This window comes from Strix aluco, chromosome 5 (genome assembly GCF_031877795.1).
Source record: "Strix aluco isolate bStrAlu1 chromosome 5, bStrAlu1.hap1, whole genome shotgun sequence".
NCBI classification, from domain to species: Eukaryota; Metazoa; Chordata; class Aves; order Strigiformes; family Strigidae; genus Strix; species Strix aluco.
This window is the reverse complement of record NC_133935.1, coordinates 21,516,632-21,535,730: the sequence shown is the minus strand read 5'-3', so window position 1 is coordinate 21,535,730 and position 19,099 is coordinate 21,516,632. Positions and strand designations below refer to the sequence as shown.

The window sequence follows — 19,099 nt, the reverse complement described above, 5'->3', positions numbered from 1 at the left end:
AAATATTTTAATTGGCCTCTAGCTTCATATTCTTCCACCTATTAATCTTGTACCACAACGAAAACCTTTAACCTGTTGTTGTAACAAAAAGATCTTCTACAAGCAGATGGTTAACTTTGGTTAGATAAAAAAATTATTCGGAAGGAAAAGCTGAGCCATATAAAATATTTAACATGAACCACTTCAGCTGCCTCAAAACAGGTTATAAAGATACATAAGCTTTTGATGAATTCACACTATTCAGTTCATCTACTGCTCAGACAGGTCATGTCTTGAAAACATAGCTGTTTCCTTTAAGCTCAAGAGAACAGTAATTGTATGTAAATTCCTGTCCTAACTTCATGCAGGGTATTAATCATTCTCTTCTCAGGTGCTGGGACTATATGCCAATCCTATTCCCAAGTATTTCTAGAAACAGAAAGCAATCTTTCTTGTAGACTTTATTTTTCTCCATTAAAAGTCTTTATTCTGAAGAAATGTGTCCATTCAGAGGCATGCTGCCTCTCCCCACTCAGCCCCCTCCCTATTTACTGGTGTAATTCACAAAATATTTCTCTGACTCAATAGGTTGCTTACAGTTACTGATGCCTATCAAATAATATCCTGATACCATTATCTTTTCTGGGACTTGCATCTCCTCAGCTTTCTGTGAGTCAGTTTTTCCCAAATTATCCTGGCCATTATTATGCTACCAGGTGAATCATAATAGCATAAAGTAGTAACACTGGAAGATGAGGACAGCTAATTACTGAAAATAAAAATCACAGCTTCAAAGATTGTTCCACACACATTTTTTTTTTTTATTACACCTTGAGCAAGTAAATATGTATTAATTTATTAAATATCTAAGTATAGCTTACAGACTAGTAATGGTCTTGTATAATTTCTGGTGGCCCAAAGAACAATCAGAACACCAAAGAAGAAAGATCTGAACATATACAGAAATAGCTCACAGCAGTATCACCGGAGAACTCTAGAACAAGCATTTCCATCACATTTTGTGCAGTACAAAACATGATCTAAAAGCATGAAAAGCCAAGCTTCTTTAAAAAAAATGAAGAAACAAGAACAATGGTTTTGGATACAAAAAAAAAAAAAATGTAAACACATAGTTGAAACCCAAGTTGCTAGGTTATGGAAATTTATTATGAAATTAGATTCTTCCCCCTTCCCATCTCTTTTATTTGAGTGCTGAGTGCTAAGTATGTACCAATATATGAAATTAAGTAACTTTTTTTTGTTTTTACCATTTCAATACATAACTTGGAATAAAACCAATGAAATAGCATAATTTATCTCTAAAAATAAGACCAGAGAGTTTAGTGGCTCTTGATTATGTTTTCCTTACAAGGATCCTTTTCAGAAAAGTTTATGTTTCAGTTTAGAACAATGATAATTAGTGCCTGTGGGAATAAAGCAAACTAATTTTTCCACAGCAATATAATTTCCTGTAACTTTAATTTTTAAATGATGATACTCTGTAGTTGCTCTGATACAACATTTTACTCTCTACAGTGTGATCAGGATTTGAAACAATTAGCTGTTTTCAGTTTAATTCCACCCCCCCCCCCGTAAAATAGTTTTACTCATTTGTTACAAATAAACCTGTATACAAAAAAAGAGAATTTGCTAATAAGCTCCCCATATTTTTAAGGGTGCTAATGAATTCTTCTAGCTTTGGATTAAATTATTTAAAGTGACAAAACCAAATAGACACAACTTTAAGTGTAGCTGGAGTACAGGCACTGTGGCTGTTCTCGGTATTGCAATGGAACTCATTTTCAGAACTCCAGGAATCCGTCTTCACTGACTAGGAAGAGTAGTATTTCATCTACATAAAAGGGGACATAGCCAAATCACTTAAATACAGATATAAGAGCTGACAGTGGTTTGCAGAGAGACAACAGCACAGAACAGAGGATAACTCCAATGTCAGTCCCAGAGTACACTTACTGGACACACAGTTCAGATGCGGAAGAAACTAGTTGTCCTTAGAGCCCCTGAACAGTTACTTTTCATTCAGCAACAGTAAAACACAGTGTTTTAATGGGAATGTAGCTGTACAAAAGACAGCAAATGCAACCAAATTTGGGAGAATAGACCTGCATCCTTTCCTACTGAAATAGAAAATAACTATCGGCACTTTCTTTTCAAGTTTTAATGATGCACAGGGAACTACGTTTAATCGTCACACCTCATGAGGAAGATTCATTAAATACTTCAAAAAAAGCTTTTAAAAAAAGACCAATATTCTATTATATAGAAAAAAAACCCCCTAACATTCCCTTGTAGACTTCTCAGCGAACAGTATTGGATCTTTCCCAAAATAAATCCTGGGGCTACAGAATTAGACTAAGAAAAGTAACAATGAATTGAACAGACATTGTGTCATTCACTCAGGCAGTTCCAGAAGCCAAAACAGAGTCAATAAATACATATGGTGAAGTTATGCATGTATTAGTATTTACAACATCCTTATGCCCTGACTTTAAGGCTCCAGAAATTCAACAGCAGTGTTGCAAAGTGCTGTAAAACAACAAAACCAAACAAAACTCACAAATCCTACACAGCTAGCCACATACTTCTTGTAATCCTGCTGATGAAATTCCCATAATTTTCAAATGGAAATGAGAAATTACTATTACATCATTTCATAAAAAACAACAAAAAACCCCCACATTCTTTTAAGTATCAAAAAAAGCTTTTTATTTTGTTTTAAAAGAAAGCACAGAACAGATAGATTAGCCGTTCCTACTACTTCACAGCCATTAACCTGACTTTTTTACTTGAATATTTTAAGCATTGTCCTACCAGCACACAGGTGTTTATGCTTTTCATTTTTAGAGAAATGGTATATAAAGTTGATCTCCATTGAAAGTTGATCTCCAGTTGAAAAATAATTTCAAGCATAGTAAAAAAATGCTGTTCAATAGCACAAAACTAAGTATTAATAAAACCATTCAAGAAATGTATTTCTTGAGTACCATTCTTCTGACACGGCTTTACACTCCATAATACATTTATCCTTGCTTCAGAATGAGACATTTCATAATGAATTAATTTGAACTTAACATTACTTTACTTACAAGACAGCTACAAACACTATCCATTTTAAAATGTTTTATTCTCAATTCAGCACTATACTTTTTCATCAATACCTCTAACAGTTAATTTCAATATGCACTTTAAATCCACTAAGAAAATCGAAGCTTAGCATTCAATAATCAAATATTTCTTCATCTGAGTATCATGAAAGCCTCCCACACAAAACCACAGATGTGTTGGCAAAACTTTACTAGGAACATTACAAAAGCACTGTAAAGCAGTTTGGACTTACCTAATGACCACAACACTATCTCCTCAAAAAAAAATAAACCAGCTTTGATAAAAAGAAAGCAAAAATTCCCCAACCACAAGTCATATTTTTCTATTATCATTTCACAGTGACATTGTCGTAACATCTTAGAGACCTGGAGATAAAATGGAGAATGAATCAGTCTTGTCATGGTGTGGCCAAAAGAATACACCAAAGAACATTTCAACCCCTGACTTGTCCATTAACATTCAGAGGTTATTTTCTTCTAGTGTCATCAACTAGATGGATTCCTTCACCAAAACTAATAGCAGCCAATCTTTCATAGACAACAGTTCAGAAGACAAATATGCCTAAAATACACCAAGCTACTGACAGCACTACAAAGAAAAAAAAACCTCAAGTTCAATCACTAACCTATACCTCCACTCTCTGTAAAATGAGAAGTGCTGCATCAAGTCCTTAGCAGCACATAGATGCAAGTAATCCAAACTATCATATGGCCAATTAAAGAGCATCACTGATCTAAAAGAAACTCACTGAGCATTTCTCCCTCAAAAGAATGACTAGCACATTTGTATGAAGTACAGGAGAAAGTCATAAAAAGCAGTTTGGTTTTGCTCTGCTATGTGAGTTTACCACAGTCCTCTCCCCACAATTCTTTTTTGGGAAGAAAGGGAGGAAGGAAGGTGTTGAGGGGAAACAACAGAGGAATGGACAGACTGAAGATTTTATTTGCTGTCAAAAGCGCATTAGTTCAATGCTTATGTATCGCTGTTTTAAATATGTTGCAGATGAGCATGCACACATATACACCACGTCCTCTGCCTTACAACCTTAAAGAAATAAATCAAGTAAACCATCAGTATATAGAGAGAGGTTTTTAAACATATTGCTAAATTACCATGATTATAGTGAGTTGTGCCTAGCGCTCTTTTGCTTTTAGTTAAGGGGAAAAAAAAGGTGAAAGTAAAAAAAATAAAACTCTGTAAAGCATAAAGTTTTGACTTTTCAATATTTAGCACTGTATCCTGAGCAGGTCCTAATTTTGACTGAATAGCAGAAGATCCTGCAAGGTTCATTTCAGGCTGCAGGCATCTGATACTGAACTGACCTCACTGTATTTACATTCCCCTTAGGAAAATTTGGCATGCAGGCCAACTGGGCAAGATCATGTCTAACACTACTTAAGCTACCAGTGCTAGAAGCAAGCAGAATAACAGCGAAAAGAGTAGGGTGAACAAGAAGGACACATATATAGAATAAAAAGGATGAAGAGAAGGTCCAACAGCAGAAGGAAAGAAGAACTGAAGAGACAAGAGTTGGAGACAGTTGTTTTTCTGATATAAACAAGTCCCTAATTTTTTTCAAACTAGTCGTGTAGACAAGCTTTACAACTAGTAAAAAGCAAATTACTTCAACTCAAGGAAAATAAACTAATCAGAAGACTTGAAATATTTGCATCTGCTCAAAACTAACAGCTGCCAACTACAACTTTGTCTGCATTGCATTTGACTTCTTGTGGTAGCCATACCTATGTCAAATTTGGACAGAAAAAACCCTAAAACACAAAACTCCCCCATAAACTCTGCTTTTGACCATTCCCACTACAGCTGTAATAGAGATACCTACTGAACCCAGCAGTTAAATCTAATCCAAAATGCATTCACCTCCATTTGTTACAATTTAGGTCCCTACTGCTACAGAAAAATTAGATAGGAATACAAGAGACAGTCGGCAAATCCTACTTCCATTTTTCCTAGAAGTGCTTATCCCATCTTGAAACAAGTGAAAAACTCTGTTCTTTACAGATTCACTCTGCCAGCTACATAACCTTCTATATACCAGGCCTAGTGAAACTGTACGAGACACAGGTTCTGAACCAACTCCAGACTGATTTCTTCATCTCCTTAAAAAATTAAATAAAAACCTTAAATTACCATAATTTCTTTGAAAACCCTATTTCCAAATGCACAAAGCAATTTTTAAACAAAGTAATAACATAATTGAAATGCAAGAGTTCTCATACAAGTTAATGTCAATTGCAATACCTGTCTAAAGTGACAGTAACTTCAATCCTCATTAAAAGTTTGAAAAGTTTCTGCCTGTTTTAACAATTTATAAATAGCATCACTGTAAGTCAAAAAGGAAAACCAACTCCATTACTGAACGACTGCAAAAGACCCTCTCCCCCTCTTATTTAAAACCAGGATGCTAATAATTCCAACTCCTCAGCCTGATGCAGTCTCTCAGGTAGCTCAAGCTAAAATCATAGAGGGCTGTGAAACACAACCACTTACAAGCTAATAGGACATCACTGCTTGCTTTCATCAACAGATATTTTTTTCCTACTTTAGTTGCAAGATTTTCACATAACTTACATATTTGAGCTCAAAAATGTTCTGAAGCAGCAGGCACCCAAACAAAATATTATAATGAAGAGGATAAAGCACTGGCATTTGAATTGACTGCTGAATTTGATAGCACTTTTTGTTGTTTTAAACCACAAAGTGAGCCATCAGAGGCAACTGAAATCCCGAATTTCTTGTTAGACAGGTTTGGCACTCTCACCTGAAGTTGAACAAAAACCACAACAGTGAGCTCTATTCTGAAGTGTAGTGCAAAATCTCTTTTGTGCTTAGCTTAGGATACAAGAATAAAGAGCACTTCAGGAAAAAGTTCAGATTTTTCTTGATGTCTAGAAATCTTTTGATGTTTTGAAAGTGAAGCAAGACGCAAGTGATCCACGTAAGAAATTTGGAGTCCTTGAAAGAGGCATAAAGAACAATGCATCATATATATTACACACACACACACACATATAGATATTTAAAAATAAAACCCCACTACTGGAAGTGAGAGGGCCAAAAGGATACCGTTTCATTTCATTTATATTTAAACAGAAGTCACTTTACCCATAACAGTAGGTATCACTCATCTAAATAATTCCAAGTCTTCACCTTTTATACTGCTTACTATGTACTATGCATTGCACTCAGCTAGAAAATTACACAGATTGAATGGTTTTGTTGTCAGTTTAACTGCTTTTAAGACCAAACTTTTCTTAAACACTATTTGTGGCAATCTGGGAAAGTTTTTATTTCGATTTCCAGAAAAAAACCCTTTAATATAGTAACTGAATTATCAGACAGGAGTTGCAGAACAAGAAATACAAGGCTCAGTACAAAATGATATAAAAGTCAAACCACCTTTTCAGCAGTGCTACCACAATTCACACTCTACTTCCTTCTAGTCTCATCTCCACACTACTTCAAGGCAAGGTTTCTTAAGTGGTCTTGCCGCCTGTCAGTTCATTTTTATTTGAAGTTGAGCAAAAGGAGGGACAGAAGCAGGAGACAGGTTGCATGGCAGTGATCAGAACATACTAGTGTGTCAAGGTTCATCAGCATGGTGTAGTCCTTCGGTATGCTTGTAAAAAGAGATAAGAAACGCTAAGTCAGTATTTTTTACTGACCACTAACTACAGACAGATGGCCCAAGGCTCCTGGTGATGAGTGTAAGCGTTTAGGCTCCTAAACTCTTCAAATGCATTGTAGAACAATTTTAATAACTACCTCCTGCCTGATCAAAGATAACTTCAGTGACCCACACATAAAATTCACTATATTAGAGATGTTCTTCTTAGGTGTTCAATTCAGCCAACTAAATATTTATTGGTTCAAAAGTCAAATGCTTTTAACTCTGTAGATACAATAAAGATGGATCAATTAGTAAAAACTAAAGTTTTATGAATTGAAAAAAAATTTAGTAACATTTGTGTTACTAAACACCTCGGGAAAACACGTCAGTGTTTCAGACCAGGTAAGCACAGGAGATTGTACCATAAAAGAGACTGAAGATCAGAACAGATTATATGAATTTCTAATGAGGTTTAACTTGCATCATTATTATGATTAAAATTAAAAATTGTTAAAATAAACATTTGATGTTATGACACTGATTGCTCAAACACATATTTTTGCTTGTAATTTGATTTTTCAATCTTCTGTATCAAATTTTATCAAATATTTTAACCAAGAAGTTTTAAATTTATCTAGAGGATTTTCTTTGTACATGGAAAATACGAAAGTAGCCTTACAAAATGGTGTGGCCAACATGTAAAAACAACCAACTAAAAATATCTCCAGTCTTAGACAGCTTTACTCTCTCCACCAAGAAATCAAGTTATCCTTTTCGACATTTGGATTACAAAGTTTTTTTCCCCCCCCACAGGTATTTGGGAGCAGCACTTATGTATTCTTGTTGCTTACAACATTTTATTTCGAAGTGAGATTTCTGTCCTTCTTATAAACCAGGTTCATTGAAAAACTTTAAATAAAGATGATGCCACCTGTTTTTACACATCCCAAAAGTCATTCTCAAAAATGATAGATGTTAGACATTGGTTAGCAGCTGCATAATCTGTAGAATTTAACACAAAATTAGAGAAAAAAGAACATAACAGAATTTTGCTAGTAGTATAACTCAGATAAAAGCAAAAAAAGCTAGTTTTTTTGCAGGACAATGTCAGTAGTCCTCAGTGAGTAATACAGAATATACAAGTTTTCATGAAATACTAGAATTGAAAGATGGCAAAGATGGCATTTTAAATCAACACTTTCACCAGGTATTCTCCTTTCAAACACCTTTGTTTACTAGGATGCCCCTCTTACCCAGTCTGACACACTGAAATGTTTCCAGTTAATAAAGCACAAAATTTGTTCTTTAAGTATTTGCTTCTACTAAACATGATTCATAATAGATTCTGGAAGCTATTTTTAAAAACCAGGATGCTAATTTTAAAGGATAAGTTGCTTGGCAATAAATCTTTCCTTACAAATTATTGTTCTTACTAAGAGAAGCATGGAGAGAGCCATGGTGGAGAAAGCCATGAAGAACTAAGTTTGTGAAGCCTCCTGAATAGGCAAGTGTTTTTCAATTGTTTATATAAAGTTCTATGATCATCACAGCCCACAAAGGCATTCAAAATGCAGTCTAAAAGCCTTTTTTTCCACTTCACAGATTTCAAACAATTATTCAACTTGAGTTTTATATGTCTGGAGCGGAAATATGTAACTTCACAACCAACTACTTAAGCAGACCTCCCTGTCCTACCCAGCACTGGGAAGTAGGAATCTTTCCCAAAGAGTTTTACTGGAGTGCCTGTGCTATTGAATTCCCATTCCCAAACTTCTACTTCTGAAAATGCCTACTGATGCAATTTCTTCCACGACAACATCGCTATAAGAGAATACTTTCCCTTCAAGCAAATGCAAGACCAAGTGAAGTGAACAAGAGAGGCTACCTTCCACATTCAAAAGAAAGAAGGCAAGGGAAGGAAAGAGAAGGAGGAAGTGTTTAAATTTAGGTATTTACTTACTGAAACACAGAAAAAACACCCATACAGGCATCACGTTGGCAGAAATCCCAGCAGTCAGGGCTGTGGAGCTTTGCTTCCAGCCAGCATTTGCCTCAATCTTCACAGGAGTTTTCTCCCTCTCTCACACACGCACAGAAGTGAACTGAAGATCGCTCTGAACTGCCAACCAAAGTGTATCTCAGGTTTAATGAAAGTGTAACTCATTATAATAAGAGCCAGTGTAACATAAACATATGCAGGAAAAACAGGCTTAGCGCAGCACCACAACAGACGCTAGTTTTGATCCAGTACAACAAAACACTTGCAGACCACAGAAAAAAGTCCGTGCGATTCCTTTAAGTAAAAGCAAAACATAATGTGCACCAGGTAAAATCTGGACCCATAAAAGTTCTACCGAATAGTGGCTACACCAAATAAACTTCTCTGCTGCAAAATTTCACAAGGTACCTGCCTGCCAGTTCAGGAGTTTTTGGAAGTGTCCCTCAGTTCCAGGTACTACAGGACATGAGTACTGAGACAGGGAAGAGAAAAAGACCCAGTGCAACACCCTAACACAACGGGAAGAGGAAATACTGGTACAGGTCCCAGAATAATTCTTAGAGTGCACATCAGTTCAGTTACCTTTTTTTTTTCAAAGGGGGAGGGGTTGGGAAAAGAAATGCATCGCTATGTTTACAAAATAATGCAGCAGCCACCTACATAGAAAGTTACAATTGATCACCATTTCCTTTTTCACCACCCTTCACACATTGTAGGTACCAAAAAATCAAAAAGCACAGAAGAATTCACTTCACAGTAATAACACCATAAATTATATATTAGTTTTACCTGCTATTATTAACACCATCATCAATTATGGTGAAAGTTAGGGAAGAAATATTACCACTTCCAAAAACAAGGATCTGAAACTGGGGAAGTTAACTTACTAATTTGTTAACACCTATGAAAAAGCTTGAGTGTCTTCAGTGTCTTTCTCACGGATTTCAACATTTCATGTAACAACTTACACATAGATTTTTTTTTTAATTTTTAAATAATTATCTATTAATTCTTACAAGTGGTTAAAAAACTTGTTTTTTAAAAAAAAGAAAACTTCAAGTTTCCTCATGGTTTCAAGTCTTATCTTAGTAAAACTCAAGCATTTGAGGTATTATGTAATTTAGAAACACACTTCAGGAAAGACACAGCTCAAAATATCAACCACAGACAACACATTCAAAAAGACTTTATAAGCACAGTAATTCCTAATGTTCACATCTGATGTTCTACCTGCCAGACTAACTTTGAAACAGGTTCATAAGCCAGGGGTAATAGGCCCTGCCAGACCTGCACACGAGTCAGACAACATGTTTTCACAGGGTGAACTTTTGCCACCCTTCCCTCTGGGAGAAATTCCATCGAGTTCGCTCCTAGGAAATCAGTTCCCACCCCTACTCCTTTTACTGACTTTACTGCCACGGCTCCTTTCTGCCTGGTTTAGTCTCCACTCCTCCCCCTTCTGCAACTACTCCCATCTTTTTAGCCTTCTCCTTCAGTACACCACTACCCCCATCCTCTTCCCACAGCATCCCCCCCATAAGCTGCTTTTTGGATGCAGTCCCACCTCTCCTCCTCTGACCCACACTCATTTCTTCCCGTGTCTAGAGTCTTTCCACCTCCACACCCAGCTTCGGCATTGTGGTATTTTTGGTTCTTGAAATATTTCAGTGGACTAAAGAAGTGTTAAAATAGATAATAAATTTGCAGGCATTCCCAAAAAGTTCTTTTCTGAACGGCTTTGCTCACTACAAAGGTAAAAGGCACAGGTCAGTTGTTCATTGTAATGTTATGTCTCAGTTCACTCATGTAGCCATACACCATTATTTGATGTAGAGCTTTTACCATGTAAGAATGAACCAGATGAGGGCCAAGAATAAACTTTACTCTTTCCCCAATTTTAGAAAAATAAAAGTAACAAGAAAAGAACTAAATTTCTGGGAGGAATGCTGTGATTCTTAGTGTTGGAAGAAAACAATCTGATCTATTTTCTCCAAATTCTGTTTTTCCTTTCAAAGGGCTCTTCTCTGCAAACATGACTAGTTCTTTGATTTTTCTGGAGAAAGTCTCAGCTGAATGGGAAAGGATATTTAGAATGCACATAACAAAGGTTCAAACGAAAGCTGAATTCTCAATGAGAACAGGTTTATTTTAGTAAACAGAAACTCAAGGCTGAAAAAGATCTTATCCCTTTTAATCACTTCATTTTTTCTTACCTTCCCAGCTTTCAAGCTACATGCCTACAATAAGCAAACCTGCATTGATAAAAGTCTCTATAAAAGCATACAAAACCTCTGTTTGATGCAATGGTGAACTCACCTCGGCTTTGGCCTGGGTTTGCCAATGGCTTGTTTCAGCAAGCAACAGGCAAAAATTGTTCTGATAAATTCAGAAAAAGGTAAACTTCAACACAAAACCCTAAAAATGAAACTTTAACTTTCTTAATTCTTTAAGTTTTTAGTAACTTCTTCAGTCAGCTTTTGTACTGCCCAAAATGTATCAGTCCTACATCAGAGTTAAGAAATATCAAATTCAAACACCCAAACAGACTTATCTAAGAGTACTTCTGTAGAAGCCAAACTAGGTAGACTGATGCAAAATTCTTCAAATACCATCCTTGGATTGATTTTTAAAACAACTTTATTTGGTAAATTAATAACCTAAATAATATAACCCTGCTTAAAAAAAAAAATCAATATAAAAATCCTAACATCTGTTCAGAACTACTGAAATGAAAAGGGATAAAAGGCAAGAAAAGTAAGCATATGCCTCAGTTTAGATAGTCAGAGGGTTTTAACCAGCAATAAGGTTTTGTTAAACACATGCATATGAATATACACACACATATACATACACAAGGAGAAAGACATATTTATGCAATTTTATAGCACTCAAAACCAGTGCCTTGGTGCCTAATGACTATGCAGTAATCATGAGGTACTAAACACATCAAGTTGAAAATTCTCACTGATCTTAATAGAAAAGGAGTTGGAAGCCCATGACCAGTTAGGTCTTCTCTATTGACAAGTATCATACTGGGATTGCCACATGGGTCCATTTCCTTACGCATTTATAAATAATATAAGTAACTTAAGTTTCCCACACTACTGTCCAGCTTAAATCTGTTTTGGGGATAAAGCCTTAACTTTGCAGACTTCAGTGAGTGTTTACTACACTAAGTGTAAATAACTAGTCCAGTGAAGTATTCTAAGCAGAACAAAAGAAAATCCCAAATTTTTCAGCATGCTGTGCCATCATTTTCAAACTGAGGAGTTTTCCCGTATATAGTTTTACTCCATAAGACAGAAGATTCAATAGGTAACTGATAATAAACTAATTGTTAAAGGTTATATGTCTAGACATACAGCCCTATATTCCAGGTAAACGTTTAGTTGTTGTATAAATAAAGATTATACCCAAAGCCAGCATTACTTCAGAACAGCTTACAGAGAGAGTTCCCATCAAGTGATGAAGAAGGGCTATCTGTGTACATTTCTAACATTAAGTAAACAAAAACAGACTTTCTCACTCCCAAAGAGACAAAACAATTTAACAACATAACCTCACCTCATGAGAATATATACAATATATTATGGAATTACATAATTTTTTACTCCAAGTAACAAACAATACCTTTTGTTATTTGCATTTACAAGGGATGGGGAGGATGTGGGGGAAGGATTCTGTCATTACCAAGTATTACAATTCTTCTACTAACCCAAAAAACAATGCAAAAAAGGTCAAAGCCTTAACTGTCATCAACTTACTAATACAACCCTATACAAAAACAAAACCACCTTATGCAATGGAAACAACTCCCTATCTATCCCTGTTTCAGAATATCTTTCCTTCTTAAAGCTAGAACAAATTCAATGCCACGGGGAAAAAAAGAAGTGCGTAAAGTAGTCACCATTTGGTATTTATTCTGAAAACGAGTGTACACATCCCAGGAAAAATACAGTGTCCTTTAAAAATAATCACATTTCAATGCAGTCTGTATCCTGAGTCATTTGTTTGAAATGCCAGTCCAAGGAATGTTAAGATTTAGCTGACGATTATCTTCTTGACATTATCCCAATTTGATTATACAGTGTTTACTACATCAAAGCCAGAAAAAGCACAGTAATAGATTCAGCGACACACCCACTTGGAACACTGAAGACCTATTATTAAAGAACCATAAGAATAATTTTCAAAAGGTTTTTATTTTCAAACACAGTCTAGCACAAGATCTTACCATAAAGCAAGGTTGTTAAATATTTTTATTCAACCCACATATTTGAAGCTGTGCCTCAGAAGTTAGGTGAAATTGTTTATGTGATGAGAAAACTTGACTATCCTTCTTGTCTAACTCTCTTATGGGACACATTACAGAAATCCAACAGCCAAGTTCCACATGGCTGAAATCAGTAGGGTGCTATTAACATTCATTCCCTTGTAACTTTGTAACTCACACTGCAATATAAAGCAAGGCGTTTCTTTCAGACCTGACCAGGAACAAGTTTTCAGTATTTTTAGCTTCATTATGCTGTAATCAACATAATTAATATTAAGCAAATCAGTACACTCAAATGGGCAGGTTACAGTTAAAAATCCACATGTGGGGGTGCCTGTATAGCACAAGGTCACAATAACCTGCGTGTTTTCCACTCATGCGGGAATACCACAGTAGTTTAGATTCAGACAACGAGAATTATTATAATCAACACGTCATCCTGAGTTACACTGCCTAGGATTATAAAACAGTGATTATAATGTTGTCACCCTGTCTACGTTAGCTTTCAGATCTCCTCTAGCACCGGTAGGGCTGAATGCTAGACAGCTTTACAAGGAGAAGCTATCATTGGACAGAATTTTAAATTCAGCCTGAGAGGCTACACAACAAACACGTATTTAACTAAGGATGCCAAACTGGTCATACCATGTGAACCTTTCAGCAGGCTTGACAGCACTATCCCTGCTATACTCCTACATCTATCAAATCACAGAGAAGCGTTGCTTGTGCAACATGTTTTCAAAGATGCAGCGCAACTTTCAAATATAAACAGAGCTATATTCAGTGCTGGCTATCCACAAAACAATCAGCTTAATGTACATCCTAACAGTTATGATAACACCTTGAACACAAGATCTTGTAAGGACAAGAGTACACAAACAACCTACCACTTTGTAAGTTTGTGCAAAAGCGTACCAGTCAGTCTACAACAGCTGTCCACACAGTTTATTCTAAGAAAAATCAAGTTGCTATTTTCCAGTTACTATAGCTAACATACTGTTCATAGAATAAACCTATGAGAACAAGTTCCATCTGCAAGTCTAGAAGAATTTCTTTTTATATCATATAAACACACAAATACAGCTCTCTAATTTTCACTCATCTTCATTTAATAAACTGAACTGAACACCAGAGGTGAAATCCTTAGTACATTCCTGTCCTCAGCCTCCTGTCAGTTGCTATCCAACACTAATGTAATGTAAATTACAAGAAGGCAGAGTAGAACAGTAAAACAAACATGTCACCTATTAACAAGAAGTGTCCTTCTAGAGAGCACAGCACCAGTCCTAACCAGATTTTTGGAGCATTAACCTTCAGTATATTTTTAAAAATTTTGTTTAGGATCAAATCACTTTCCTATATAAAATAAACCATGCAACACATACGTAACACACATCCCATATGTCTACAACACAGCTTACACAGAGCAGCTACCTTTTGCTCAACACTAAGACACAGAAAAACCTACCTGCAGCCTATAACCTCTATGACTAGTTGTAACCTTCACTCATATAAGTTACCCCACTGATGACACTATTCATTGAAAGATGTCAAACCAAGCATACAATGTAGTGAGTACAAACTCCTGAATGGATTGAGAAAAGCCTGCAAATTGTTAAATAACAGAAAGAGAAGGATATTAACCAGACAAATACACCTAGGAGCCATTTTAAAGTTTTCCATTTTAAAGTTTGACTATCTTGAGAGGAAAATCCTGTAAGAAGTTTGTACAGATCTGATCAACACAACCTCTGGACTTCTACTTAACAGCTCTATTTCCATGCCTCTTATTCAAAAATACAATACATACACAGCAAGTCTACCACAGTGGACTACACTCCTCAAAACATACTAAAACCTGAATAAAAAAAAATAAAATCAATGCTAGAAGCAGTAACAGGAGGTCTGCAAAAAACCCAGTCACATTAAACCTTCAGAGAGGCTTTAAACAACGTAATTACTAGAGAAGCAAGGCTCTTCTCCGAGTGATGAAGTTAAGATCTTGCCTTTCTGAAAGCATTTATGGTATGACAGTGTATACACACAAGCATCAAACAAGCAGACAAACTCAAGGAGTTCTCAACTTTCAAGGACATTTGCTGCTAGACGGTTACACTCACAGCAGAAATTTCATTTGAACCTGCATCCTTAAGGAGCTTTAATTAAAAGTATTAACACAAAAACTCAAGAATTGTTTTAGCTGTGCAGAATTCAGTAAACAAAGGGCTACATACACTATGACAAGCTTCAATACTCCTCTTAGATTTACAGCAGAACATTTAAATTCAGTTTGGAATACATTCAAGATTACAGCAACATTTAGACGGACCAATTGAAAATTATAGTATTGTGACAGATAAACATTCAACTTACTTTACATAGTATCTTGCACCTTCAAAAGTATAAGCTTCCTCCCAACCTGTGGGTAAGTCTGGAAAACAAGTAGCAAAATATTTCAATTAACTTTTGAGATGATGCTACCCATACTTGTCTACTCCCTAAAACTAAGGTACTTAAAATATCATGTGTCTGATTCCACATGTCAAAGCTCACTCACAATACCATCTCAGTTTAAATTTTGTAATCCAAGAGAAGCTACACGCATGAAAATCTGATTTGGATTTCTCAAATAATAACAAGGGTTTAAGTGTGCCCTTATTTAACAATGTGCCTTCCTTTGACCAGTAACTAGAACTCACAGACATCACCAGATCTTTCTGCCTTGAACTTCAGAAGCATCAAATTACCTGACAGGCAGAGATGTAAAAAAATCAATTTACTGAGTTTGTGTTACATGCAAGTCACAAACATCTTAACAGGCATGATATCAACTACACCACAGAGCATTAGCATTATGTTAGAATAATTTCACCACTGTTGTTCACAACAACTGTTCCTGCAGTGTTTACAACTCTATTCAATTTTACATGAAAATAATCTTCACTGCAAATCTAGTAGAGAAAGTGGGTACATCTTTTTCTTCTCTGTTATCACTCTTAGGACTCAGGAGCCCACATATTAAAAAAAACCCCAAACCACCATTAGCAGTCAAATTTTTTCAAGTAACAGCTTCCTGATGTAATGGAAGCTCTGAAGATATTGGGCACCTCTATGCAACTCTAGATACATCACTACCTTAAAAGTTTGCCCCAGTTAATAATCGATATGTAGGACTTGATCATTGAATTATAAAAGCAAGAATGCATTTCCTAATTAAAAGAAAAAATACTCAGTCCGGGTCATGTGATTTTTCTTCACCCCCCTCAGTTTTCTTATTTGCTCTGGCTGACTTTTTTCTTCACTCCTATCTTCTCTAGAACAAAAATCAAGGTGTCTTTCAATAATAGCACAGGGCAAAATACAGCAAACAGGAAGTCTCTCTAGCAGAAGTATTTATGGCTGCTATAAGAACTTTGCAAAAAATACATTTCCAGTGCTGAACATCTCAAGGAATAAAAAGTACTTCAATTCATAATGGAGGACAAAGCTTTCCTCATTGTCTAGTAAATATCTCACAGTATTATTTAATAAGGAGCTTTGCAATAATACACACTTCCAAAAGAAGTGTTATTTGCTCAAAAAATTGTTTCTTGAGAGAAGACATATTTTGACTAGGTTCCAAAACAGTGGTCAGGGCAAAACAAGATATAAAGCCCAGAATTAATCTGCTTGATTGTATGTGTGTATGGAGAGATTCAGTAACATACACATGAATAAGGAAAACTAGAGAAACAGGTTTGTTTTGCAGACATTTCAGTATCTGATAAATCATGGTCAGTATATCCAAGGTCATGCCTTATTCTTGTGTTCACAAACAAGTTTAATTTACCTGATAATAACTCTATGTTACATACAATCGTCCAGATACTCCAAAGCAAAATGCATTTCCTTTAGAAGGCACTTAATGGCAGAAACAAATAAAACACTTAGAAAATTACTGGGAAATCACCCTCAGTCAACAGAGGCAGTTGTAATAGTTCAAAAAAAAAAATTAGTACTCAGCTAATGTTAGTGTCCAAGAAGCAAAGCACTTCACACACATCTGCCCCCATGCACATTGCTACATTGCTGTAGATGAAGGCCAGTTCCTCAGTTAATCTGACTACTAAAAGAGGGGGAAGAAGAGCCCGATAGTAATCAGTAGTTCTATTTCCCGGCATTAAATTACTTCTTACAAAAAACACACCATTGCAAATCAAACTGCAGAGTTCGAATAGCCAGAAACCTGTGCTTTTTTAAACAAACAAACAAAAAAAAAAGGTTCCCCACAGTTTTCTAAAAGGCTGATTCTGATTTCTTAACGCCTAAGTATCAACCAAACATAAAAAGCAAATAATCTGATATAGTCCAATTCGCTTGCAGATCTTCCTGCAATTATCCAAGTCGTTACATACATAAAAACAACTGCACTTATTACTACACTCCACCACCGCCCAGTGGCATATGTAGCCTGTGTGCAATTCCAGCAGTCAGCTTGGCTCTGGGTCTCCAGAGTGTCTGCTGTAAATCCTCCTCCTCCAGCACCTCCTGCTGCTACTTCTCCAGAGTGGAACAAACAGCAGCAGCAAAGAAGACCGATTCCACCCTCCTCCCTCCAAGTTAGTCCTAATGTTTCAGTCCCTTTTCCTCCTACCTATTCCACCTCTCTCAGTCACTTAGAAACCACCCACACTCAGCCTAGATGGAAATGAAGAGAGGAAAAGGGTTTCTAGGTGACTAGTGAAATCAGCCTCTACATTTCTAGTATACCTATCGTGGTTATATCTAAGTACTGCTGGAAACAGAAATAAGATGAGTGGTTTAATGCTAAACTGAGGAAAGATGCTATGCAGGTGAATAACGGGGGTAGCCTGTAAGGAGCACGGGAGAAATAAGGCAGTCTCTCATGGTAACTATACAATATTATAGGGGTAATACAAGGCAACAGGAAAAAAAAAAAAAAAAAAAAAAAGAAAAAAAGAAAAAAGCAGAGAAACAAATTACACAGACACGGAGGGAAAACACGGGTGGGAGGGAAAACGCTTTAAGAAAAAGATGAGGGGCACCCTGATGGCAAGCTGGGCAGGCAAGGCTGTACTATAGTGTCATTCCTGCTCAACCGGGGGCAAACTGCGAGAAGTGCGGGGAGCGGGGAAAGCACGGGGTGAGGAGTTGTCTCGGGTGACTGCGGCGGCACCGAGACGGCTTCTAGGCTCGGGCGGCCCGGGGGCAGCGGGGCGAAGCCAGCGGCGCTGCCCGCGCCGGCGCGGGGGGAAGGGGCCGCGGCGCTGAGCCCGCCCGGGGGTTGGGGCGGGCGGGGGACGGCCGCGGGAGCGCGGGGCGATGGGCTTGGCGAGACCCCGGAGCGGGGAGGGGAGGGGAGGGGAGGAGGGTGGCGCTCGTCGGGCGGCCGGGCGGGGGCGGCCGTGCCGGGGAAGGGCCGGGGGGCCCCGGTCGCCCCCGGGCGGGGCTCCTACCTGCGCTGCGGCGGTGCCCGGTGATCACGGCCTCCCCGGTGAGCGGGTGCAGCCAGGTCGTGCTCTTCGCCTCCTCGCTGCGGGGACGGACACACGGACCGAGTCAGGCAGGCGCAGCCCCGCCGCCGCCCGCCCGCCCGCCCCTCCCGGCCCCCCGCCTGCCCAGCCCAGCCCAGCTCCGCTCCCCTCCTCGTCGGCCCCCAGCTCACTTGATGAAGAAGACGCGGCCGCCCTGGCTGATCCCGTAACTCCAGCTGCCGGGCAGCGCCCGCAACCGCTCCGCGCTCAGCTCCGCCGGGGCCGCCATGGCCGAGCCGCCGTCGCCGCCGCCGCCAGCGCAGCCGGGGAGAGCCGAGGGGAGCGGGGAGGGGGGGGGGCGGCGCGGGCACGAGCGAGCGCGTCCCCGCCACCGCCACCAACACCTTGGGGAGGGGGAGGGCACAGCGCGAGGGGGAGGGGGCGCAGCGCCCCGCCCCGCCCCGCCCCGCGCGGGCACGCCCCTCCCGCCGCGGGGGCGCGCGCTGCCCGCCCCCGCCACGGCCGTTGGGGCGGGGCGGGGCGGGACGGGACGGGGCGGGGCGCGGCGGGCGGCGCTGCCGGGGCTGGGGGCAGCCCAGCGGGGCGGTGTCGCACCCCGC

The 19,099-nt window shown here is 38.4% G+C and overlaps 1 protein-coding gene across 40 annotated transcripts in view; it reads right to left on the bottom strand.

The window, feature by feature from the left end:
- Positions 1–18,863, bottom strand: part of PLEKHA5 (pleckstrin homology domain containing A5) — a 168,990-nt gene extending 150,127 nt beyond the window's left edge. For 33 of the 40 annotated variants that reach the window (XR_012623481.1, XR_012623482.1, XR_012623488.1 and 30 more), the window contains exons 1-3: positions 18,671–18,863; positions 18,462–18,538; positions 15,379–15,436 (exon numbers count right to left, since the gene is read on the bottom strand). Coding sequence is in view for 31 of the 40 variants with exons in the window: in XM_074826304.1 (XP_074682405.1) it covers positions 15,379–15,436; positions 18,462–18,538; positions 18,671–18,768 (233 nt within the window). In the remaining 9 variants the exon portion in view is untranslated. Of the gene's footprint in view, positions 1–708; positions 1,832–2,546; positions 6,743–8,693; positions 8,853–15,378; positions 15,437–18,461; positions 18,539–18,670 lie in introns of those variants that run through there. The other 7 variants (XR_012623484.1, XR_012623483.1, XR_012623486.1 and 4 more) reach the window with 7 other exon arrangements.
- Between the last annotated feature and the right edge of the window lie 236 nt (positions 18,864–19,099).